At 42.4% G+C, this 18843-nt stretch overlaps 1 protein-coding gene across 1 annotated transcript; it reads right to left on the reverse strand.

Moving 5' to 3' along the window:
• Window positions 1-1206: 1206 nt before the first annotated feature.
• olfml2a (olfactomedin-like 2A) lies at window positions 1207-17636 on the reverse strand. Its single transcript, XM_044017090.1, has 8 exons — window positions 17420-17636; window positions 8636-8899; window positions 8227-8334; window positions 7963-8139; window positions 6818-7058; window positions 4602-4895; window positions 4249-4434; window positions 1207-2727 (listed from the first exon to the last, which is right to left on the reverse strand). Exons 1-8 carry the CDS (start codon window positions 17486-17488, stop codon window positions 2123-2125), a joined length of 1944 nt encoding a protein of 647 aa, XP_043873025.1. The 5' UTR covers window positions 17489-17636; the 3' UTR covers window positions 1207-2122.
• Between the last annotated feature and the right edge of the window lie 1207 nt (window positions 17637-18843).

Genomic DNA, 18843 nt, shown 5'->3' on the forward strand with positions numbered 1-18843 from the left:
GCTCCAGTTAAAACCTGTGACTAGGAACTTCCTACTATAAATGGAACACACCATTAAATCCTTGTTTCCTTGAGTCCCTGCAGGCAGCCATGTTTGTCTCCAGCAGTGTGATTATTTTTTACAATTTGAGATCATGACTGCAGTCCCCGCAGAGTTGTACCGTAGTGTATCGTCAGCACAAAGACAATTATTACACGATGACTTTTTTGGAACCTAATGTTGGTTGTTAAATTAAGCCTCGCTACATTATCTAATACAGCAGGTAAATATAGATTTTTAAATATTTCTCTTAGTTTCAAGACCAGTCCTGCATGTACTACTTCATTATGGGTCATACTTTCCACATTCTGTGTCTGCACAGAGCGGTTTCACATTTCCATGTGTGTTAGAGCACGGATACCCGATCTGAGCCCGTCAGGACCCCAAAGACCGGGTTTGGACGACAAGTCATAAATAATTGTCAGACTTGGGTCAGATATGGTTCTTTCTGTGAATAATGGCGTAAAATAGGATAAAGTAGATGCTTTATGTAAAATATGATGTAAACATTTAATAAGTGGGTGTATAACGACGGAAATGAAGTGACAATAAGTAGAAACTGAAAGTGTTTCTGTGGAGAATGGGAGTTACTGTCTATGATGACACGCTGAACCTTACACACACTCTTCCTCCTTTCTCGTCATCATAGATGAAGTCAGTTTATGCTTCAGCTTACTCTACATGTGTCTGGTTCCTACAAAGAAAATACAGAATGCAAAACAAAAATATTATATTCAATATTATCTCATGCTAGGTCAGGTTAGGACTGAAATGTAATTCATCCTAAAACAAGGGGCCACGTCAGTCCAGCGTCAGTCCAGCGTCAGGCGTCAGTCCAGTGTCAGTCCAGCGTCAGTCAAGCATCAGTCCAGTGTCAGTCCAGCGTCGGTCAGCGTCAGTCAGCAGCGTCAGCAAAGTCAGTCAGTCAGTCAGCGTCAGTCCAGTCAGTCAGAGTCAGCGTCCAGTCGTCAGTCCAGCGTCAGTCAGCATCAGTCCAGCGTCAGTCAGTCCAGCGTCAGTCCAGCGTCCATCAAGTCCCAGTCCAGCGTCAGTCAGCGTCAGCGTCAGTCGTCCAGTCCAGTCAGTCGCGTCAGTCAGTTCAGCGCAGCGTCAGTCAGCAGTCCAGGTCAAGCGTCAGTCAGCATCCAGTCAGTCGTCAGTCAGCGTCAGTCCAGCATCAGTCCAGCGTCAGTCCAGCATCAGTCCAGCGTCAGTCCAGCGTCAGTCCAGTGTCAGTCCAGCGTCAGTCTCCATTCTCTTTGCTGCAGTTTGTCATAGTTGTTGAACACTGAGTTTTACATGCTTGGGTACGAGCACACGTCCTCTCATGCATGCTCGCACATACTCATGGGAATAGACAGATAAAAAAGTGTAGAAACGTGGACAGTATGCAGACAGTAGGCTGCATGCTCTGCCCTTATTAACTCTTCATCTTCTTCTTGTTCTTCTTCTTCTATGTGATATAACTGCAGCTTGTGTCCATGATGTTGCAATAGTGCAATCTTCTGGAATTAGAAAACTCTTACTCCAACCCAGTCTGTCATATTCTTCCTTGTTTCTTCAGTCTCATCTCCTCAGACTCACCCTCTTCCCTCATTCACAGCTGTGTTTTGCTGTTTGAAGACTAGAGGAACATGCTGCAGCTAAGTCCCAATCCTGGTAAAAATACCCTTTGGTTTCTATTACGATTGACTCTTTTGCTACATATACTACTGTACATCATATACAGAGATAAATGCAGCCCTTGAGCTCAACAACAGTAACTATTGTATGTATGTCTTGTTTTCGCCTGCTGACGAGCTCTAAATGAAGATATATAAAACCTAATGAAATTTAACTCATTAACCCATTCGATTATTTCCACCGTTTACGTCTCATTCTATTAACATCATGTACAAACATTTTTGAGGCATGTAAGTTTGTTGTTTAGTGAGGTCACATCAAGCATGAATTGGTGATTCTGTCCTGTTTAGTCCAATATGCCTGCATGTTTGTTTTCAAATACTGAGCATGTTCTTTCTGTACATAGGTGCCATACTGGCAGGCCTACCGTGCGCTTATTCAGAACACAAACTAGCTGTGGTCACTGGTCAAGGAAGTTAACCTGATACGTCAGCTGATGGCCGTTGTCCCACGCATACAAAACCTTTTCCTTGGGGTTGTAGTCAATCTGGGTCGTATAGGCAAACTCATTGATGAAGGGCAGGCGTGGGACGGCATCACTGTTGGTGTGGGTGTCATAAGCATAGTTCACCTCACCCTCTTTCTGGTTGTACACATTGACGGCATACAAGACGCCACAGATGATGAAGCAGTTCCCGTAAGAGTTCCTCTTGAGACCAGTCCTCCAGGTCGTCTCTTTTTTCAAGGACAGGTCACCGGGATCCAGTTTACTGATGACAATCAGCTCCTGCTGGTTGTAGTCATAGTCCACAGAAGGGTAGATCACCCACAGGCCACTTTCGTCCACTGCAAAATCAATGTCTGAGTGACCCCTCCACTTCCATGGGGTGGTGTCCTCATAGACCACGTCATGCAGCAGCGTCCAGGCTGCCACGTATCGCATCCTCAGATCATACTTGATGATGTTCTTGGTGAAGGCTCTGTTGTAGTAGAAGGCTCCATTATAGACAACATGGCCTGTTCCAATCCAGTTATATGGTAATTTGAAAAGGTTGCTCCAGCGCCCTAAGACAAAAAACAACATATCGTTTAAAATAGCTTTATTATGAAGTCTGTTTACAGCATAGCTGCTATTTGCCATGGAAAACCTTCTGATTTACTAAAAGATGAGACTCGATCCATCTACTGTAGCTGGAATCATTCATTCATTCATTCATTCATTCATGTTGCAGCTGGATGTTGTGTTTTAAGACCTCTGTGTGGTGATTATATACAAAGCCTGTAGGCCGTGTTTTCACTATGCCATACTGTGTCTGCACACAGGAGCTCGCTGGAGGACGTAAGATCCCATCTGCTATGTTAACCTTCTAACCTCAGGAAGTCTGATTCAGATCATGATAATGATCTACCACTGCCACCACCCCCCATCACTCCCAGCTGTGCCCAGTTGAAAGGACAGATCACGTCAGGGAGCAGCAGGCATCACCACCACTGACCAAGATACCAAGTCAAGCGCACACAGCTGTGAGCTCAGCACACTGCACGACACCGCACATGTAAGAAAACACATCTACATCAACAATCCCAGTCCTACGAGGGCAGATCATCGGAGAGTGAGTGTAATCCAATTCTTCAGTGGACTTGGGTGTGACGAGGTTGACTTTCCCACTGAAGCCATGAGACATGGGTTAGTTACTGAGCTTGCTGGTGTCAAACAATCAAACACTACTATTCATTCAAACGCTGAGATAGCATATCTGCTAATACTGCTAATATAATCTGGCCACTGAACTACAGGCTCACCAGAGACCCTTCATCTTAACATTAGACTGCCCTTTATTTAAATGAACATCTCTAGATTGTAAATGACTCACTGTCCATGCAGACAATCAGTGTTCATGATCCATGTTTGATAAGTCAGTGTTATTTAGATAAATCAGAAGGCAGGGCACATGGTGGTGCATGCGGTGAGCACCGTTGGCTCACAGCAAGACGTTTGCCAGTTTGGACCACTCTGTCAATTGAATTAACTTCAATGGTTAACAATGACTGACAGCTGATATCATGTGATGCCTCTGAACTTCTGCTTCAAAACCTCAACATGGCGTCCACCAGCTGTCATTTGTGTTAAGCTTTTATGTTAGAGTTGTCTTTTTAGTTCATTCATGCTGCTGTAACACGTGTTCTCCATCTCCCATCATCACTGTCTTCATCATGATCATATTCATCATTCCTCTTCCTCCAGATCATCAGTCACCATTACCACCAGTGTCTGGATTCATCTGCTGCTCAGGCCAAATTCCTCTCTCATTCCAAGCACCAAAAAAGTGAAAATACTCTTTAAAGACTCTTTAAAGAGTCTTTAAAGAGTATTTTCACTCACTTGCTACTTGGGTGTCATCAATAAATAAAAGGAAGCTGATGGCACCATTTGAATGCTGCTGTGTTTGACCAGAGAGACCGTCAGTGTGCCATTTCTCACAATATATCATTTCAAGACTTGAAGATTTGCTTCTGGATTAGAAAATAACATTTCTAGATACACCTGAAAAGTTACTCTTTAAAAAAGACCCAAATGAAGCGCACCTTGTTTGAAGTTGTCCAGGTTACGGAACTCCACCAGGTTGTTACCATAGTAATAATTAGTGACATAAATCTTGTTGTCTTTGGCCAGAGGATCCTTCATCCAGGCTCCCTCATTACGCCCATAACTGTGCTGTTTCTGTGGCTGCTCGATGGATTCCAGAGTCCCCTCACAGTTGAGGATCTTCCCTGGAAGAAACAAGCGGAACATTTCCCTTGTTAGCCTGGGGGAGAGTGGCTGGCATTAAAATGAGATTAGTTAAATCAATTTCACAGTCAAAGATTTGTTGGCAGCGTGAACCCAGACGCTGTCACTGTGTACCCACACACACACACACACACACACACACACACACCTGCTCTGTGAAGAGTGGGGCGACTGTTGTTGTTGGAGTTGTCGAGCATCAGCACGATGGTTGGAGCTGGATTTTCAGACGCCGCCGTGGTTGTGGTGGTTGTGGTGGTTGTGGGTGCAGTGGTGGTGGTTGTGGTGGTTGTGGGTGTTGTTGTGGTGGTGGTGGTTGTTGTTGCTGTGGTGTCAGTGGGCTCAGCCACAGACGCCTCCACAGCTTCCAGGATCATTTCAGCTCCTCCATCCTCAGACTGGCTTTCTGTGACGTGGTGGACTGTGAAGGTTTTGGCAGCGTTCTCTGCCAAGGAAGAGATGAGGGTGAAAATCAGGCCGAAGATAAAAGGATGAACAAATTCTTCATTTGATAAAACAAGGACAGACAGGACAGTAATGCTGTAAACAAGCTGCTTCCTGTTCTCGTTATTACACAGTATGAGGCTGTAGTGTGAAGGGCTGTGGTCTCTTTTCAAATTCAGCTCTAAACCAGTAAAGCGTTCACAGCACAGACCACACAGTAAATGCTCCATAAGACGTATTTAAGACTTGTCGGGATCTTGACGGGTTTCTGGTCACGCCCAACAACCCATGTTCATATTTACAGTTAATGTAACCTCTGTATGTGTTTGGACTGTGGGAGGAAATCAGAAAACACAGAAAACCCATGTGCACATGGAGAGAATAAGAAAGGAACCAAGATTCACTGTGAGATTTGTTTTTTTGGTTTTTTTTTCAGTAAAAGCTAAAACCAAATGCAATGAAACCAAACCAAATGAAAACAGCTCTTCTTCAGAAACCGATTTAGATGTGAAGCTAATTAGAAGCATCTTGTGAACAATACAGTACAGCGTCATCGGTGCCTTTGAGAAGAGATTTCATTGCATCTCATCCTTTCATGAAGGCCGATGAAAGGGTTTAGTCTGCCATTTGGATCACGTTAATAGCTTTGCCTTTAGATGTGGACCAGTCGCATCGATGACCTCATGTCTGTTGATGGTACAAAGAACATTTGCATCCTCTGATGGTCTTAAGAGCGGAAAGCCACCAACAATAGATTGAAAAAAATCCTTCTTCCTGTTTTGTAGTTTCAAACGTCGATGTACAGTACACTGCGCTGATGTTGAGATAATAAATCAAAGATGATCCTGACAGAGTGAGCGGCTGCTCTCCTTCTGATCCTGTGCTGCCACACAGATGTGATGAGATTACAGCGCTGCAGCATAAGAATCTCCTGACACGACATGAACACATGGACCCAGTGAAGGCTGGGGTGGAGAGAATCGTCAGATTACAGCAGATGTTTATGCTCAGGACCTGCCACTGAACCCAACTCGCCTCCACAATAAACCTGTTTTAACCAAAGTGTGAAGAGCCCATGAAAGAAGAAGATCGCTCATAAATAACGGACGTGACTTCCATCTGGATTTAGTGAAGCAGATGGGACACATCCTGTATTTGATTGTTACTTGATTACTATAGAGATCAAAGATGCCTTTAAACATGTTGATCGTGATGAAGATATCATACTGTTCTCTACACGTGCAGTAATACATGTGTTCTATATAATAATATGAGAGAATTTCACATTTCTATTATTTCTGCAACACAGAACACAACGTCCACTGTACAGGTGAGAACTGTGGTCAGCAGCTACCACACAAATAATAATAATAATAATACTACCACTTCCTGTTTCTGGACTGTGTGTGTGTGTGTGTGTGTGTGCGCCCTGTGCAAATGCAGCATACCTATTCATTCAACTAGACTTAAAGAGACATTGTTGTGAGGAGTGAAGCTGAGGCATATCATGGACATGGCAGTGCTCCATTAACACAGCATTGCAACACCTCCCTGTATTTTGTCAATAAAAGATTTGGATTTCCTGCTCTCTGAATGTGCAGCAGCAATCCAATCCCACCCAGACTACAGCAGCAATCCAATCCCACCCAGACTACAGCAGCTTTTTTACAGCAACAGAGGAGTAAATCTTGTATTGTTAGCCACACAGATGTGGATTACCCGGGTTAAAAAAAGCACCACAATTACAGACAGAAAACGTTGTGTACTGCTTTATCCTCCACAACATACAGATTCACTCTTACATTCACACATAGCAGCAAATTCCAGTGTGGCAGAACCCCCCCTACACACACACACACACACACACACACACACAGATGGGAGAGCAAACTCAGCTCATGTGTGAGTGTTAAAACCTCTCACCTTCTCCATGCTCTCCATCACTGGCCTTGGCAGCCTTGTAGTACGTGATGCCCCTCACCACACCAGGCTGGTGGCCGGCCACCTTGGCTTTGGCTGTAGGGTTGGGCTTGACTGCTTTCCCAGGTTTAACAACCTCTTTTGTGACAACCTTAACAACCTTTTCTTTGGGTGGTTTCAGAGGAGGTTTGACAGCAGACGCCTTTTTGTTGAGTGCTTTTACAGTTTTTGCACCATTAGTATCCTGTGAAAAGCAAATGCATATCACACTCTGTTAGGACACGACGTCATGTGACACAACATGGAATTATCCACCCACACGAGGGCTGGACAATCTGGGAAAAAATAAATCATTGTTTTTTATGACACGTGTGTGTGTGTGTGTGTGTGGTTTTAAAGTTCATGTTCATTGATGGAACATTACCACACAAGATACTTTAATAATATTAACTCTATAATAGAACTGTTTTTGTCTTTCTACAAATGTTCTGTGGAGAGTATCTGTGTGTGTGTGTGTGTGTGTGTGTGTGTGTGTGTGTGTGTGGGGTAAGGAAGGGCTAAAATCCAAAAGAAAAAACCACAAAATTCTAATTACATAGTGAGAACCTTAAGCTATAAAGTGTTTACAGTTGATTTCTTTAATACGCATGTGTGTTGTGAATGAATATGACTTGATAGAAATCTAAAGTCTGTCCTGAAGCTATGAAGTGTTTACAGTTTACTTTCCACTCTTCTTCAGGTTTTTGTTTTATCAAAAGCTATAGTCTGTAATTTGTGTTTAATCCGAACCCTAACCCGCTTCCAACAACTTAAGCCCAACAACATTTGCACTAAATCGTTGTTTGGTCCACGTCAGACTTTTTAAACCCAAAAAAACTTCCAAACAACAGACACAGTTTTTCTTTTCGCTGTCGCTCTGTTCTACCTTCAGTTGCAGGTAGAACAGACGCCACTCGACACCTGCTATTACTACCACATCACTTCATCAGCTAAGCCCTTAGGATTCATTTGGCCCCTCCCCCCCGAATAGTGTTTTGCTATACAGCCTATGAAAAATAGTCATAATAAAAAAACAGTTTTGGGTATACTGCCCAGCACTAGTTAATCTGAGATATTTCTAGTCAAGGACGCTCACGACCAAATGTAACCTGAGCTTTAGTCTCAGCAGAGTCCTTCTGCAGCAGCTGCAGGCTGAGGCTGGAGATCTCCTTCTTGATGCTCATCATGACGTTGGAGTAGTTCTCGTACTTCTTGAACTGGTTGGTGAGGCTCGTCATGCTGTCTCGCACAAACTCATTCTCCCGGGTCAGGTTAGTCTTGATGGTCTGCAAGAGGAACAGCATCATCTCGATACAACGTCTCCAGCCACGCCGTTAAGTGTAAAGCATGTGAGGAAGCGTTTTGTTGCTTACCTCCTCCAGCGTGTTCATCTGTGACATGACTTTATTGATGTAGGAGTGCACTTTCAGTAGATCCATGCTGTAAAGCGTCCCCTCGAGGAGGTCCACCATAGACTGGAGCTGCTCATTCAGGCCAGAAAATGCAAATGACTTGCATCAGTTGCAGTCTCATCAACACAGTGCTCACAGGTTGAACTGCAGCAATCACTTAAGTGGCTCGTTCCACTCAGTGAGCAGCACACAGACTCTCAGTCGGTTTTTTCAAGCGTAATTACTTCCTTAAGAGATTGGGGTGATCCATAGGTTAAGTGCAGTCAGATCAAACATACAGGAACATACAGGAACATACAGGAACATACAGTACATGCAGTACATGCAGTACTAGTTCATCTATGATACATCATCTATGCTACATGTTCACCTTTAGCAACTCCGGCGCCTGTTTCTTCAGCTTCTCCATCTTCCACTCATTCTCACAGGGGTTGAGGGAGGACGGCGGTGCCGTGCACGAGCATTTACAGTCTGATCCGGAGCTGACTGTCTCCACCGTGTAGAAGTCCTCCACACGGACGGCGCCGCTTTTCAGCCGCTGGCAGGCGTCCTTGCTTAGAGGCCGCATGATGCACTTACAGCGGCAGTCTGAACCCTCTGATGTCATGCGGACGGACTCGCTCTCCCCAAAGATCTAGAGGCAACAAAACATTCATTTTACAATTTAAGTAGAACAGATTGAATCTTCTTTAAACGATCGCTGTTAGAGGCCGAGTTCATCTCACATCTGGCATTAGAATGCATTTTTACATTCCTCACATCTGTCCAGATGTTGATTCTTACTCTTTATGCAAAGTAACATTCAGCATTTCAGACTGCAAAAGACAAAATATGACTTTGTTTTTAGCCAGTACGACAAATAGTAGATTCATATGTGGACACGTTTTTCTTTTTTTAACCTCCACCAAGGAGGTCATGTTTTCATCACAGTGGGTTCATCTGTAAGTTTGTCCTGTTAGCAACTTCCTGTCTCCAGTTCTTTAAGGATGAATGTGAATCTTTCTGTGATGTTAGTGACACAAGTGTGTTCCCATTTCATGTTGGTAAGAAAACAACCCTTTCTTATAATATCTCAACAACATCTGAACAGATCAGGATGACTTGTGTCACACTTACTGTATGTAAGATGGTAATAGCTACGTATGTGCAGGTAAACTTCGAACACAAGTGCCGCTATTTAAAACGCAGGAGGCACAAAAACTGTATTGTTATTAATGTCATATATACCATAGTAGTTAGTGGCGTACTGCATGTCAATATCAACAGCATATCAACATATTCTAAAAAGGTTTTTATTACAGATGGACACTTAAAATACACATGGAATAGTACATTATCCCATCCCTACTTCCTGTGATGAGTTAACAAGTCTTTAGAGGCAGCATAGGCCAGACATTGTAGATGGATCTGTGTGTCCAGGGCTTTCAATGAAAACATTATAATTCGTTTTTTTATTGAAGTTATTGAAAAGAAGAAAGAAAGAAAGAAAGAAAGAAAGAAAGAAAGAAAGAAAGAAAGAAAGAAAGAAAGAAAGACAGACATAAGCAGCCTGTGGTGCTGTATAAGAATATAACTTGGAAGACAAAGATATTTAGACCTGATTTATTCAAGCACATAAATTATGGGGTGGGGTTGAGTAAATATTAAGACACACTGCATGCAGAGCTGTGCACTTCCTTCCTCCGGTGGTTAGTCTTTCCAGTCATCTATTCCACTGGTCTCACCCATGCTGGACTCCCATGAATAATAAATCCAATGCTGTTGCAGGGAAACAAAAGCAAGGGAAGGAAAGTAACCCTGAAAATGAGCCACGTTTCCCTTCTTTTGGTTGTTAGCCTGCGTGACTCAGAGGAAAAGCCCTGAGACAAACACAGTCATGCATCACCAGCTGGCCACTGATTGTCAGGCCATGTTCACAGCTTTCTTCATACACAGAAAACAAAGCACCAGCGGTGATTGCTTTAACCCTTAGTGCTCCCGCAGGTGCACCCACCCTGGGAATAAAACACAACTCCTTATATGGACATCCTGGGGGGCGTGTTTACAGGTCACATATTCAGGCTTTAAAAAATGCTTTTTTTATGTCTCCTTATGTGTTGTTGAGTCACAGTTATGCATGTTTAGTAGTGATAGAAAGTAGCAATAATTGTGCAGAAGTCACAAAATAGACAGACATGATACTAGTTTTTCTTTTCTTTTCTTATCTTTTTGTTTATAAAAAACTTTGTTTTAAATTAAATCCGACTTTAAACATTCGGACTACTTTTTGCTCAGGTGTGTTTACATACAGATTTCCTGGGTTGTGCTGAAAAAGCTTATAAGACACTCTTTATTGCACATTCTTATACCGTCTGTACACTGTATATTTAAACGTAGCAATGGAAAAGGGTTAAGAAGCAAAATGTTATACAATAAATGGTCAAATATCATTACAGTCGCTGCATGTTGTGTATGCATGTGTTGTGTATGTGTATGCATGTGTTGAAGGCCGCAGCAGTCGATCAGACGTAAGTTCATGTTTGAGTCGTGACCTTTTGACCTGTAACTTGACTTCATTTGAAAGGCCAAACTCAGTGACTTAAAGCTCAAAGTAAGAATTGAATGCTCATGCTGCTAGGTCCACAGATGCAGAGCAGTCTGCTGGGTATACTGGCACATTTGATTTGACAGGAGGAGGAGGAGGTGGAGGAGGAGGAGGAGGAGGAGGAGCAGGAGGAGGAGGCAGCTGTGATTCAGAGTCATGACAATACAAATATCTCTCCTGTAGTTAAGCTTACCAACGTTAATCTGCCTGGAATTTCATTGACTTCTCCATCTTAAAGCAACTTAAGCTCATGTTGCTATGCAGCAGTCACTGTTCAGCTGGGCTTGAACAATGTGGCCCAGCAGGATCATAGACATGAGTTCTGCTCAAGAGGTCTGATCTGCTAATCCACCCTGTTTTCATGTGGCTGCAGCATTTGTCAACGTTGTGCCTTTTCACTTGACATGGGACTCTTGCCCTTTATCAGAATAAGTCTGCAATAATGGATGGGAAAGCATGCACGCACACACACACACACACACACACACACACACTCCACATACATTCCTCCACTAATGAACCCCTAGCTCCTCCCTCCTCCTCCTCCTCCTCACCTTCGTTAAGCCTTGGACAGACCGCTAGAGTGCATGTTTGCCAAAACTGTAATACAATTAAAATATGATACACACAAACGTTTCCCTACTGAGACTCACAATACACTGTATGAGCAAGAGTAGGACAGCAGTGTTGGGAGGGACAAAAGACGAGTCTTAAATGTCGAAGTAACAGCAGTGGCGTTCATCCATATTAGTGGTCAACCCTCCAGTTAAAAGACAACGCACTCCACCACTCATCCACCAGCGCCCCAGTGTTTGACCGTAATGTTTGAGAATAGCTGGGTTTTGTTTCTCCGTCAATGTGTCATACGTCAAAATGTAATTTGTGAATTTCAATTTCAAAAGAGCAAAATGATATCAGATGAACAAAAACACCTCCAAACCAGAGAGAAGATGAGTATTAAACTAAATAAACGGACATATTATGTTATTTCATGTTCTGTGTGTGTTCATCTGTTAGAGGAAGAACAAATGTTTCTCTTTCACTCACAGCAACAAGGAAATATTACTCTGTGAGAAATGGGGGAATTTTCAGTTCAGTTGAAGTATTTGTGCAGAAATGTCAATATTCCATATTACCTCATATTAGTTCTCCGTTCTATAAGGGCAGGACCACGTGTGTGTGAAGTGATAGCACATGTGTGTCTGTCCTGTGGTTTATGACAGGCCCAGTCTCCTCCAAAGGTCACGAGGGTTAGGGCTTATATGATGAGAGGTGAGCTCCCGTCAGGCTCGACGTTACTTTCCTGGTACAAAGTAACATTCATTTGGAATTTAGTTTACACAACAGCCTGCACATGCTCAGTGAAAGATAGCTTCCTGTCAATCAAACACACTTTTCTGATCTGTGTGCTTCCGTTCTTACGAGGACAGTTCATAGATTAAATGGGAAATTCTAAACCATTGAAACATGAGTGAGGTGGTGACATACAGTGAGATACTGAAACCAGTGTTGAAGGAGATCAGTTGGAATATGGCACTGATACTAATATTTGTTTTGTGATATCATGATGAAATATTGAATATGATTTTAGCCTCTGCATCTGCTCAGCTGTACTGAATAGTTGCTTTTTTCTGTGATTCTGTAATAAACAGCTGATTCTGAACAAACTAGTCATATAGTTAATCAGTTAATCGAGTACAACGGCAAAACAAAACCGAAAGCCTGAAAGAAATCATTATGCCGGTTGTGTACCATTGTTTTTTTAATCTAACTGAGTTGTTATGGCCGGGACTGTGTGTTCTTACCTCACTAAAGTCAGTGCACTGCAGCACTGGGATTCTTGTTTCGACCTACAGCTAATTCAACCACTCATCACATCCAGCCCTGCCCCCTTTTGATTGTTTCCCACAAACGCACAAAAAACACCAGCTCAAAGCAGCCTGAAGTCATCAGATGATGATTCTAAAGCAGTGGTTCCCACAGATGGCTCATGGGAGAGACTTTTTGGGTCTCCAAACAAAGTTGAGAGAGACAGATTTTTGATTTTTGATGTATGTTTTGAAATAACATTAGTTAGAAGTTGTAAGTCTCTTACTAAACCGCTCTTGGAAATCATTCATTGTGTTAATCAAAAATATTACAGCTCTCTTGTCACGACCGATGTTGTGATTTGGGGACTTTCCCCATATAGAAGGTCTGTGAAATGTCTGCAGCTCATATTCTTAAACCTAATTAGCTGCATGTATGATAAACAAACTTGGTACAAAGGAGGAATTTAACTAAAGCCTTAAATGTGAGCTCAGCCGTGAGGTCGAGGGCAGAGACAAACACACACACACACACATTAACACAGAGACGTTAATTAGAAGACACTTCTACATTCCTGTTAGCTCTGTTTATGTGTCCACACGCTCTCTGTGGACTCTATGTTCTCTATGAAATGATGATTCCACAATGGGGTGAGATTGTTGCAGTAACAGGAGCAGCTAACAAGATGCATTCAAAGACCCTGGTAAATTTCAGGACTTTAGCTGGATCTACAGTGTGTTGAGCTTAGAGGAGCAGCTTGAATTTCATCACTTCTGCAAACACACACACGTCCACTCGCTGCCTCCTTGTGATAAGGGATGCAACACAAAGTAGAAATATTTTTAGTTTTTAAAAATGCAATATGAATATATAAGAGCATCTTTTTGTGTTTTAATGTTTAGTCACAGTAAGTGATCAACTTGTTATAATCTGGTACGCGATTGAATAATCAAATACTCGTGCCCATCCCTCGTTCTTTAAATGCATATTGTAGCTCGAGATTTTTCCAACAGGCAACCAGCGCATGTGTCACCACTTTGTGTCTCTCACACTAACCCTTACCCTCACACCAAATCCCATGAAGAAAAGCAGATATTTTAGCTTTGTGTGTTGAGTAAATGATATGATTGTGTCAGTGTTTGAACTTGTTCATGTGAGTAGACCAGCAAGTCCTGTGTCCTACGAGCCATGTTTGTGCTAGTGGAGATGAGCTGCAGTGGACCCTGTGCCTCTGCTCTGTGCATGTGTGAAGTGGGACTAGTTCCTGTTTAAACATCATAACAGGTTCTGAAATCAAATAATGTTATGAAACTTGAATGCAGCATTGTGGTGTTGAAAAACAAATAACCACAGAATTTGCTGTGAATAATTGCAATTCATCAAATGTTTCATCTAAATGCTGCAGCTTGTAACACTTGACATTAAATGAGTTAATGCAACATAAATAAATCTTATTTACAGTGGGTTATTATTGTGTGACAGCATCTCACAGTTTGAACAAAGATTCTCTTCTTTAAACTACAGATGGAGCTTGTTTGCTGTTCACTCTGCTCTTTGTGATTTATACAACACTAACTAACCATAATGTTCATCACTTACAGAGTTTGGGTGGTTTTCGGTGGCTTGCAGTAGAAAACTGGCTGCAAATAACAAAACATTTCACTAACAGTTCATCTGTCAATTATTCTTGGTTAACTGAATTGTTAAAATATGAACTCAAGCATATTTTTGGCTGCAACAAACGCCTGGTCCACACAATCCTGGCGAGACGGGCACACTGTAATAGTCCAGCAGAGTCTGCAACCACAGAGATTTGAGTTCATTAGTGATCTCTCCATGATTCCACTCCACACTGACATAGTGGGAAAGGTCACACCCTGGACACACAGAGACCAACAACTACACACAGCTACGGTCACGTTAGAGCGTCCAATGAACGTCTGCATGTTTGTGACTGTGGGAGGAAACGGGAGAACCCGTGGACACGTGGAGAGAACATACACACTTGGTATAATGCAGATGCATCACTGGGGTATTCAGTATTTGACAGTAAATGATGGTGCTATATATGAACTACCTATATCAGATCTTTTTATAAAAGAACATTCATGGTGTATATTTGAATTGAGTATAAATCCACCAGCAGCGACAGTTAGCTTAATCACTGGCTCTGGACTTAAAGACACTAAAGCTGAATGCAAAGTCATTTATTACTCCAACGAGAACGTTGAATAAATGTAAACAGTGACTACTCTTGAGGCTGATGCCAGCACTAACTATTGTAATGTTAAGTGACACTCGTACCATTTTTATTTTGGGAAGCACGACAATCATATAAGGCAACAAATGCAGTCCCGCCCTGCTCTTCTTCACTGTCCTGACATGAGTGACATCAGGAGGTTAGAAGACTCTGGCACTTGGCAACAGACATGACATGTTACATAGTAACGGAAAGAAATGAAATCACAAACTACTGTATTGTATATTGGGCTATACTGTATATGTACTGGCTCGTTCTCCCAGACTCCTCCCCCTTTCATGTCACCACATCATCGTTCTCTCGTCTCGTCTCACACAGCTGCAACTGTGTCAGACTCCACACCCAGACCACGCCCCCCTGCTCCCCACTCTCCCTCCATCAGCTCTCAGCCCACTTCAACCCAAACCAGACAACACACAACATATAAGATGAACAGTGAACTGAACGTAAGAGAGACTGATGGAGGACGCTCCTGTGTGCTCTGATGTAAACTGTCGACTTTGGTGTGGGAGAGTGAGTGATGTCAGAAAAGGCTGTTTTGAGATATTGCAGGTGTACATTTTATTCGGTTATTTTAAATCTTCCACACTAACAGAACAGAAGAGGAGACAAAACAGTGTATGATAAACATCTGCTTTCACAGCTGTATTTTTTAAATAGTGCTATAATGTTGCTCTAACTAACTTGTACATCCACTGGAATTAAATCAGTCTTTTCTGGTCCTGACAACACTGAGCTTTTCATTGCACAGGAAACTGCCTTCACTCATTCACACTCATTATCCACACACACATCACTCAGTCACCAGTCTCTGGTGCAGCTGTCAGTGTGGGGTTCAGTGTATTGCCCAAGGGCACTTTCCCATTTGGAACAGGGATCAAACCAGTGACCTTGTGTTTATTGGATGATCCACTTCTGAGACACAGCTGCAGACACAACACAATTTCTTTCTAATTTCACATCACATATTCATCTAAGTCATCTAACCCTTTGTGTTTTAAGAGAGTTTGAAGTTTTAAGCTCTTTTTCTGACATTTAAAACCAGTGAACAAAGACGCTGGAATTTAAAAGTCAAATAATCTCACTGCTTCACCAGATACGTATACGTATTTGTCATAATATTAAATACTGCACTGACAGTGTCACCGTTGGCAAACGATCCACGTACATGTGAGTTCCGGACTGACATACAGCTCCAGCCATGTGCTCACTCTTCAGTAACACCAGGAGAAAGAGCTGCTAAAAACTGTCAATCCAAGAAAGGAAGAGCTGCACAGACGATCTTTCAGAGGTATTTTGTGTTGTTTGTGTCAGAATCCACCACAAATTCCATTGTCTTATACAATAGAAATAAATTTCCATTATGGTCTTTTCTAGTTTTCTTCTTTCAGCTTCTCCTCTTACGAGGCACCACAGCGGATCATCTGCCTCCGTCTGTCCTCTTCTGTGACACCAACTGTCCTCATGTCCTCCTTTACAACATCCATGGACCTTCTCCGGATTCTACTCTATTCTAGAGATGACCCAGTGCGATACTTAGTATCAATTTCGGCCCAATACTGGTCAAACATCACTGGACATAATCCAAAAACAGTGTCAAAATAGAAATAACAATCAGCAATCAGAGTCATGACGTTCATGTCTTCTTTACGGGAGAATAATATTAGTATCACACTTGGAGAATGAAGTCTTTGAAACTTAAATAGCTGTAGATGTTCAATTCAATTCAATTCAATTCAATTCAATTCAATGTTAAATGCATCAGTGAGTTCACAGCTGTGTCGCCGAGGTGACTGAGTGTGTATGTGTAACTAGACACTTATGGAAAAACAACCCATACAAACCAAAGCACGCAGTGAGATGCGTTTGTCCACATGACGCATGACACTACAAAGACACACACACACACACACACACTGACACACACACACTTCACTGACACACACACACACTTCACTGACACACACACACTTCACTGACACACACACACACACACACACCATACTTGGTTATATACAGCAGTTCCTCTGGTCAGTGTGTACATGTGTTTCATCTTCTGGCAGTTTGACAGTGTGTGTGTGTGTGTAGCTTAAGGCTGAGGGACAGTGGGGTTGTGTGTGTGGATGGGGGGTTACTGGAGTCCAGCAGCTGCACAAACAAGGCCAAGCAGATATTAGATAGCAGGGTACCATCGTACCCACACAGAGGTATCATTACATCAACCTATTGTTACACTCATGTCACACAAGAACCGTCGTCTGCCGGATTAAGTGGACTCAAGTGAATCATCTCCTGCCTTTAGATACAAAACCTAAATGTCTGACCTGGGAGACTTGGATGTCAAAAAGACACTTGTTTACTTGTTTACAGGTGTAAAGTTAGAGAGAAGAGAACACGAACATGCCGACACAACAACTCTGATTTACGCAGTAATTACAATTCAGCCGTGCACTAAATCGGGTAAATAAAGGGAGCAGATCTTGACTGAGACCATGTTTTACCTTGCTCTGTGAAGCCGCATCCTTACACAACAGCAACAGACAGGCGAACAGGTTCGTGTATCTCCACATTTTCACTCCGCAGAGTCTCGATCCAAAGATCCAAGCGCAAGATCCAAACTGACGCACTGGAGTAAGTCACTGCGTTCAGTCCATGTGGCGCAGCAGTGCAGCTACATCAGCTCCATCTGTCTGTCTGTCTGTCTGCATGTATGGATGGATGCTGCGTGTCAGTGTATGTAGGTGTGCGCGCTCCGACTTAAACTATTGACTGTGTCCCAGCTTCAGTGGTGGGAGGGGTTTACGCGCGCGCGTACACACACACACACACAGGTTTTCACAGCTATTCTTTTGATTTTCATTCATTTGGACATCTTAACCAAAGTCTTATTTCTAAACTTAACCTTAACCAGTTAATGCTTAACCTAACCACAATTTACATCTTAGTCCTAACCAGTTCTTCAGAAAGGAGGTTGTGCCTCATTAGGACCAGGTTTTGGTCTAGTAGTCCTCATGGAGACCAAAGACATGAGAGAAAAAGTAACAAAGGACACACACATTCTCGTGTAGCACTCTTACTGAGGACACTAAAATAAACCCAATTCTAACCCTAAAACCAGGTCACACACACACACACACAAACTCACTTGGACAGCTTAAACAAAGCACTATTCCTACATTTAACCATAACCAGTTAACTAACCCCAACTTAACTACTTAACTATTCATATCTTACAATAGGGTTACGTTATAATCTATCAGAAAAGAGGAGGATGGAGAGAGATATAGAGTCTGTTATATGTTACTAAAGAAAACAATATCCAGTTCCACAGAAATGAGGTTCTGCGTCATTAGGACCAGGTTTTGGTCTCATTGAGGAGTAGGTCTTAATTTATTACATTTAGTAAAGGTCAGTGTTGATGCCACAAAGGTCCTAAAGAGGCATACAATAATACAACGCCACACACACAGTAGAGCATGTTGTCATGTTTCAAACACACATGTAACGGTGTGACGGTGAGTCGCGCGCACCCGGAAACTGATGCAAATGAAACGCAGCATTCATCATGAAAAAGTGATTTCAAATGTCATGTCCATATATGGACCAAACCATCTTCTAACCCTCCGCAGATCACAGGAAGTGGCATTTAAGCGGTGTGTTTTTATTCAGGCAATAGTGCCACCTACTGGCCGTCTTTTAAAATGCTCTGGAAGTTTGAAAAGTTTGGATTGTATTGTCATGTATATTATGTAAGGAAACATGGTTTACATGCACAGGTATTCTGTGATGTGAGGACTTTTTTATTTGTAATCCTTCAGTTCCCTGTGAACAATGACATGAATATATTGATATTATTGGTCTGCAGTTCATTCACTTATTCACTTATTCACAAAACATACTTTACATGATGATGACAACAAGCTGT

Source organism: Solea senegalensis, unplaced genomic scaffold (genome assembly GCF_019176455.1).
Source record: "Solea senegalensis isolate Sse05_10M unplaced genomic scaffold, IFAPA_SoseM_1 scf7180000015071, whole genome shotgun sequence".
Classification (NCBI taxonomy): domain Eukaryota; kingdom Metazoa; phylum Chordata; class Actinopteri; order Pleuronectiformes; family Soleidae; genus Solea; species Solea senegalensis.